At 26.5% G+C, this 8,511-nt stretch overlaps 1 protein-coding gene across 1 annotated transcript; it reads left to right on the forward strand.

The window, feature by feature from the left end:
- The first annotated feature begins 373 nt into the window (after nt 1-373).
- On the forward strand, nt 374-7,507 carry LOC126667653 (cytochrome P450 72A397-like). Its single transcript, XM_050360678.2, has 5 exons — nt 374-770; nt 2,045-2,262; nt 2,875-3,119; nt 5,102-5,483; nt 6,924-7,507. Exons 1-5 carry the CDS (start codon nt 428-430, stop codon nt 7,353-7,355), a joined length of 1,620 nt encoding a protein of 539 aa, XP_050216635.1. The 5' UTR covers nt 374-427; the 3' UTR covers nt 7,356-7,507.
- Nucleotides 7,508-8,511: the final 1,004 nt, after the last annotated feature.

Consider the following 8,511-nt stretch of genomic DNA (forward strand, 5'->3'; position numbering starts at 1 on the left):
TGGTGCTGTATCCATCAGAGATAATTATTAGACTTAATTAGAGATAGAGTACTAATTAAAATAAACTATTTATAATATTATATAGTGATAATTGTTTACAGTATTAACTCAAATAGACTACTTTAATATTTAATAGTTATTATTTAATTATTTATAATTTTAATTAAGATAAAGTATTTTTAATAAATTATTAATTTAATTATTATTTAATATTTTCAATTTATATTCTCTATAACTACTATACTATTACTTATTTGATATTTTACACTTAAATATAATATTGTTTAATTTTTAAGCATCAATCTTGACAAATCACTTTAAAATAAAACAAATAGTTTGGAAATAAATTAATAAAATGTCCATAAAAGTATGATGTTTAATCTAGAAGAAACGGAGGGATGAGGGAGGATGGAGTAGGCTAAGTTTTATGCCTAATGAGACAAAAATGCTTTGTTGCTATTTATCTAATCTCTTCTTTTCCATCCTCATCAAAATGGAGATACCGAGTGGCTCAGTTTTGGCAGCGATAATATTGGTAATAGCAACGAGATGGATTTGGCAAGCAGTGAACTGGTTATGGCTAAAGCCGAAGAAAATTGAGAAGATTTTACGACAGCAAGGTCTTCAGGGCAATAATTATCGCTTTTTTTATGGAGATTTTAAAGAAATTAAAGCCATGGTCAACCAAACTAAATCCGCTCCTATTGATTTCTCTCAAAATATTTGTTCTCGTCTCAATCCCTTTCTCCTCCAACATATCAACAATTATGGTATTTTTTTTAATTTTTCTTGCATTAATTACCAATAATATATTAATTGATGATTTTTATTTTATTATTATTGGTTCATGCTTTCGTTTTCCTAAAATAAATTTACAATTTTATTTATTTATTAAATAATTGATAATTGTTTTGTTTAATAATTTATAAAATTCATGTATGGATTATTTATAATTGTTAATTTTTATAGTTAAATTCACTCAGATTGCGATTTTCATGTAATAATTTATTTTTAAAATATAAAACAAGTTTAGAGTATTTTTTTGTCATGTAATATATATATATATATATATATATATATATTTATATTTCAATTCTCATATATTATATTGTTTTTTAAAAAAATTATAACAATGGTAATGAATTATTTGATGTATAAATTTTTATTTCTTTGAAATTGAAATTTTATTTTTAAAAAAATATCTTGAAATATTTTTTAACTATTTTTCGATAAGTTCTAATAAAAGCAAAAATAATTTTAGTATCATATAGTTTGGCTTTTCTTTTTTAATTTATTGTTTGTCATTTTACTTTTAACTAAATTAATATGTATTAGTTTCAACCATTATTATCTTTTTTTACTTATATTATAATAAATCTAAAATAAATATGAAACTCATTTGTGTATTATACGGTGACAGAAAAATGGTCAAAATTACCTGTTAATATATTTTAAAAAGTTGAAACATTAATTTACAAAATAATAAAAGTTCGGACACTTCAAAACCACGTGTTGCAATTTTCTTATATATATATGGAATACTTTGATTTTATTCATGCTTCTCTAATGATGCAATAGTGTTAATCAAGGAATAAATAGATAAAGGAGCTATTTGCAAAATAATTAGAGTTAAATGCAAATTTATACACCAACTTTGATCTAATTTGCAATTCCAACATAAACTTTGAAACTTGATAATGTCAGTAACCAACTTTACACTTTTGGCGAATCGATACACCAAACTCAAAAAACACTAACGTGGACATTGTAATAAACCGACATTTGTCGTTTTATGATTGGTCGGTGTACCAATTTGCCAAGAAATGAAAGTAGGTTAACGACATTGCCAAGTTTAAAAGTTTATGTTGTAATTGAAAATTAGGTCAAAGTTGTTGTATGAATTTGCATTTAACCCAAATAATTATCTCCTTCAACAAAGTAATTGAAGCATAGTTTTTCAAACTTGGCTATTATATGTGTAGTTGCAAATTGATGCCTACAATTTAGATTAACTGAATCTTCTTAATTGATCATTATAATGCAGGTAAGAATTGTTTCATGTGGTTTGGACCATCAGCTAGAGTGAACATCATGAATCCTGAGCTTGTAAAAGAAGTATTTATAAAAATGAATGAATTTCAAAAAGTAAAGATAAATCCACAAGGCAGGATGTTAGCACCAGGGGTTGCTGTTCATGAAGGTGATCAATGGGTAAAGCACAGAAGGATTCTCAACCCAGCATTTCATCAAGAGAAATTAAAGGTTATATTTTAATCATTCCATTCTTTATGCATTCATGTACGAGTATGCATTCGGTTCAAACTGAACAAAATCAAAAGAAACAATTACAAAAAAAATTAAAAAACGGAAGAAAATTACAAAAATACGTACTTAAAAAGTTTACAAAATACAAAATAGGTTTTCACTTTTTACATACTGTATCAAAGACGTATCAAATATGTATCGAAAATGTATTGTTTTATAGTAAAACAAAGCATGTAAATTATGTAATGTTTTTTTATTTTTAGGTGTAGTTGAATTTTTTGACTAAGTACGTATTTTTGTAAATTAAATGATTTTTTAAGATAATTTTGTAAGTATTCCAAATCAAAATGAAATTTGATTCTTTTAGTTTAGTTGTAATCATGGCGCGGACCCATCCTTAGCAAAGAGGCTCTAAATCCAGCTGGGATCGATTTGTTTTTTGGAATAGAGATTTGTAGTGAATTTGTAGATGAAAGTTAAGTTTGGACTATTAAAAAATTGACGATAACTTAAACTTAGTAGTTAAGCCTGAATTTAAAGTAGAATTTTTAATTATATATTGTCAAAAGGGAAAAGTTGAACAATTTAGTAACTTATTCTTAAATACAGATGATGTTACCTTTATTTTATGAAAGTTGTAATGAGATGGTTGAGAAATGGGAGAAGTTAATATCCAGAAAGGAGTCGGTTGAGTTAGATGTGTGGCCTTATCTTCAAAACTTATCATGTGATGTTATTTCGAGAGCAGCATTTGGAAGCAATTATGAAGAAGGCAAAATAATATTCGATCTCCTCAAAGAGCTAACTACTCTCATAATGCCAATTTTTCAATCAGTTTATATACCAGGTTGGAGGTCAGTATCGCTTTTACCGAAATTTATTAAAACTAGGTCAAATTAAATAATTTTTATATTTGCATAAATATTTTTTAGTTAACAATTGTAATTTATGTACAAATTATTTTAAATTTAATTTCTTGAAGTCTTATTCAATCAATAATTGAATTAATTGATAAAGCACAAAAATATTCAATTAAATTTTATTTAATATAATTAAACTTAATCTAAAATCAAATAAAATTTATTTGTTTGTTTTAAAAATTACTTTATTTCTATAACTTAGATTTTTTAAAATATAATACAATTTCAATTTAATGATTAAATATAAAAAAATTACATTCAATAACTTCTAAAAATTATTGATATACTAGATTTTTTAAATTTTGCAATCATAAAATGTATAAAATTCTATTAGTTTGTAAATAATACTCAAAAAAAATTTATTTTTTAATTTATAAAATACATATTTGTTTAAAAATATCCAAATCCATAACTTATCTGTATCAATAAAAACTTTTCGAATTCATAACGATGAATAAAATTATATTAGTCTAAATTTTAACTTATAAAATTTACTTAAAAACTTTCATAATTTATAACATATAAATATTAGGGTAGTTTAACACTCTAATTAAAATTTTTTAAATTCTATAATTCACTTTTTTATTTGTATAATGTAATTTTAAATAAATGTATTGTTCAATTAATATGTTCTTTTTAATAGGATTTAATTAATTGAAAGTAAAATAATTTAATTTAATTTAATTTAAATAAATTCGTTAGTTTTTAGATTTCCTCATTTCGTAACTTACATTAAAGTGTATTCAATTTTTAATACAAATAAATTTATTAGTATAAAATTATATAAATTATAGATGGATTAAAATAAAGACATTTTTATATTCAACAATATATATAAAATTATTAATAAACTTCTCCAAATTTCATAATCATAATATTTTGGAATTTGATTAGTCTATATTTTGAAATTTAATAATTTTCTAGTTATATTAGGAAAATTGAAACCATAAATTATAAAAAGAAAATTTAATATCAGAGTATGAACTTGTTTTAGGATAATTACATCAATGGTTTTTAAAATTTTAATTCTTTTTAATTACTGTTTGCGAATTTTTAAAAGGGGTTAATGTCATAAAAATTCACAAACTTTACACGTTTTCTCATTTTAATCACGTAGTTTAAATTTTCTTATTTTCATGCACGAACTACCACTTTTTCTCAAATCCATGCACGGTGGTGTCACGACTCCATTGGTGTAATTCGCTGAGGTGGAGGTCATTTTACACCAATGAATGAGTGCCACCCTCAGCATCGTGTATGAATTTGAGAAAAAGTGATAATTCGTGTCTGAAAATGAAAAAATTTAAATTTCGTGATTAAAATGAGTAAACGTGTAAAGTTCGTGATTTTTTTTGACATTAACTCTTTTAAAAGTTTATCAAACAAGTATCTTTAGTCTTTTTTTATTACCGAACTACTAATAAAGTTAAAAGTTATTTTAAAATTTACTTATATAGTCTGATATTTTATTCTATATATATAAGTGTATCAATGCACGATCGTCATTTTTTTACTACTAAGACACAAATATAAAAAGTTTAAAAAAATTGAGAGTACACTATAAATATAGTTTTTCTAGTTCAAACACCAATATAAAAAATTTAGAGAAGTTCATACACTTATAATGTACTCCCTCTGGTCTATAATATTTGTCACATCAGAATTTTAAGAAATCATTAATTGCTATTTTTCTAAATTTACCTAATAATAAATAACTAGTGGTAATTAATATGAACAATTTAATTAAAGTACATACAAAACAAAATATATTTATTAGTCTCGTAATCTACGTAAAATGCCAAATGTGACAAATATTATGAACCGAAAAAAGAAATTTTCCTTTGTTTTATGATGTTTCATTTTGGTAATAAGTATATTTAATGAGTCACAACTGTCACATTTGTTAATATGAGCAGGTTTATACCAACAAAGACTAACAATAGGATAAAACAAATTGATAAAGAAATAGAAGCTTCTCTAATGAGTATAATCGGCAAACGTGAAAAAGCGATGAAAGAGAGTGACGTCACGAATGACGACTTATTAGGGTTACTTATAGAATCAAATTTAAAAGAAATAAATGAAGGAGAAAAAAGGGCGGGACTGAGTATAAAAGAAGTGATGGATGAGTGTAGACTTTTTTACTTTGCTGGCCAAGAGACCACTTCAGTTCTGCTTGTGTGGACTATGATTTTATTGAGCAAATTTCCCCATTGGCAACAACAGGCCAGACAAGAGGTTATGCAAGTCTTTGGCATCGAAACGCCTCATTTTGATGGACTTAGTCGCCTTAAAGTTGTAAGTATTTTCTATTCATTTTGCTCTTTGAATTTGGTGTAAGAAATTAATTTAGGTAATTTTGATGGCTTTGAGAAAAATATTTTAAATTTGACATTTTGATTCGTTCTACCCCTTATATAAGGTGTCAAAATATAATTGGAGTATTTTGTACGTATTGGAATTGATGTGGCAAAAAACAATTATTGGATAATCTGAAGGTAAAGAGATAAAATAAAACGAGACAAAATATTAGGTTAAGAGTTTTTTCGTCAAAGCCATGAACTTTTTTTATTAATTTTTTGTGCCAAGTTCAGGGAATAAAATGGATCATCGTTGATTCTCTATTATTAGATTCCTTAATACAAATAGATTACGTATGCCTTAATAAAATCAAGGAGGACCACTATGTAAATTGTTCCTAAATAATATTCCCTCTAATCAATAATTTTTATTGCTTTGAATTTTTTCTTTTAATCTATTTTTCAAATTTAACCTCTATTAGTAAAACTAAAAAAAATAGTCAAACATAAAAATAATAACAGTTATATGAACAATTTAATAAAAATGTATAAATTAAAACATATATATTTTTAATATATATAAAATAGTTTAAAGCGAAAAATATAATGGGCCAAAAGGAGGAATACAAAAACATTAAGACATAATAATAAAAAAAAAGGAGGACAGCTATATAAAATTATAAATCATCCCAAACTGATAAGTAAAAAAAGGAATTCTACTATTACTTTGTTTTTTTGTTTTTGTTTTTGTTTTTGTCAATTTTACCATTGGATCAAAGTGATCAAAGTTCATTCAATGGTGATAAGTAAACAGAATAACATTTACTTTGTAAAGATAAAGTAATTGTAGAAACCCAACCTATATAAATCATCTCCGAATGATAAATAGAAAAAGCGTAACAATAAGAAAAATGTGAATCTCTAAGAATTTTTATCATTCTAATCAAACTCTTACATTTTATAAATTTTACATGATTTAATTAATTCTATTTCAATCTTAGTATAAAAATATGGCCAAAAGTTGTAAAAAGGCCAAACCTTTCACAAAAGTTTCACAAAAGTCCTGACCTTTCAATTTTATCGATTTTGGCCAAAAACTGATTATTTGGTTTCACAAAAGTCCTGACCTTTCAATTTTATCGATTTTGGCCAAAAACTGATTATTTGGTTTCACAAAAGTTCTGACCTTTCAATTTTGTCGATTTTGGCCAAAAATGGATTATTTGGTTTCACAAAAATCCTGACCTTTCAATATTTGTCATGCCACATAGGCGTCACATAGGCAAATTGAAATCAAATTGAGAGTTGGCCACAATTGAAACCAAATAATTTGTTTTTGGCCAAAATCGACAAAATTGAAAGGTCAGGACTTTTGTGAAACTTTTATGAAAGGTTTGGTCTTTTTACAACATTTGGCCTAAAAATATTGTTGTGACAGGTAACTATGATATTGTATGAAGTCCTTAGGCTGTACCCACCAGCCGCCGGAACTGCTCGAGTTGTGAATGAAGAAATAAAGCTTGGAAATTTGATATTACCTGCTGGAGTTCAGGTATCTGTGCCCCTAGTGCTCATTCACCAAGATCCTCAATTCTGGGGCAATGACGCCTCTCAATTTAATCCCCAAAGATTTTCTGAAGGAATTTCAAAAGCAACAAACAACCAACTTTGCTACTTGCCTTTTGGTTGGGGTCCTAGAATCTGCATTGGGCAGAATTTTGCTCTAGCTGAAGCCAAAATGGCTTTAGCCCTAATTTTGCAACGCTTCTCTTTCGATCTTTCCTTGTCCTATTCTCATGCTCCCACCGCACTTGTCACCGTCAAACCCGAGCATGGGGCTCAACTGGTTTTGACGAAGCTTGAGCCTTAATTCACAATGTGAAACCATTTGGGTAATAATTTGTTGTGGTTAGTAAGCTATAAGTTTTTTACACTTCGCTTATCATCGTTTTATTTGTTATATTTGGATAGTCCAACTTTTATTTTTCCAAAACAAGAGGTTACTATCACAATTTCCGTCAATATTAATTTCTTATGTGGTGTATGTTTGTTCATGTATATCATCTATATGCAATGCATCTACGTTTAATGCAATACCATATGCAAGTTACATAAGAAAAAGCTTTCACCTAAAAACAAAGGAGGCAAATTTAAGTATAGTAATAGAAGTATGTAACGTGTGATAATCAGTTTAATGATACATATACATACAATCAACTTCTAATGAAACTCTATCTTTAAATATTTAATTAGTAATTTAATTAATAATGACTACAAAACCATTTCATTATAGTTGCGTGCATGGATTGGTGGTTTAAGTTTGATTTGGTTAAGTGGATGGATTATGTTTTATTTGATTTGATGGATGAGTTTAGGTTTGGTTAAATTAAGTTGGTTTGATTCTTATTTTTGTTTAGGTGTATTTTAGTCATTTTTGGGGTAGGGCGATTTTTTGGGATGGTTTTGGAACAAAAGGTGTTTACTAACCCATTAGGTAAAGTTTAGGGGGTTTAATGATATTTTTTTTAGGGGTTTTGTTGTAGAGACCCTAAATTGTAATGGCATGATTGATTAGTGGTGTTAATTTTGATACAAACTACTTCAGTATAATTTATCAAGAGAGAAAATAAATACTTAATTCAGAATATAATTTTAATCGGTAACTAGTATAAGCGGTCTCTTGAGAAATCGCCACAATTAATGAAATAAATGGGATCTTCCGAACTTATTTCTTGTAAGGCAACAATCCTGATATAATAATCATTGCGGTTCAACCAAGCTCAATAAAGAAAGGATCAAATTTTAATGAAACTAGAATACAGTCAGGAGAGATTCTTAGGTAGACTCAGTCCACCACGTCATCCGTAAACTAGCCTATCATATAATAACACGTCATTAAAATGATGGCAATCTTGTAAATTCGTTTATTATTTATTTACACTTTTGAATAGTAATATTACAAGATTGTCATCATTTTAATAACGTGTCATTATGTGATAGGCTTAGTCCACGAATGACGTGGTGGA

Source organism: Mercurialis annua, linkage group LG2 (assembly GCF_937616625.2).
Source record: "Mercurialis annua linkage group LG2, ddMerAnnu1.2, whole genome shotgun sequence".
Lineage (NCBI taxonomy): Eukaryota > Viridiplantae > Streptophyta > Magnoliopsida > Malpighiales > Euphorbiaceae > Mercurialis > Mercurialis annua.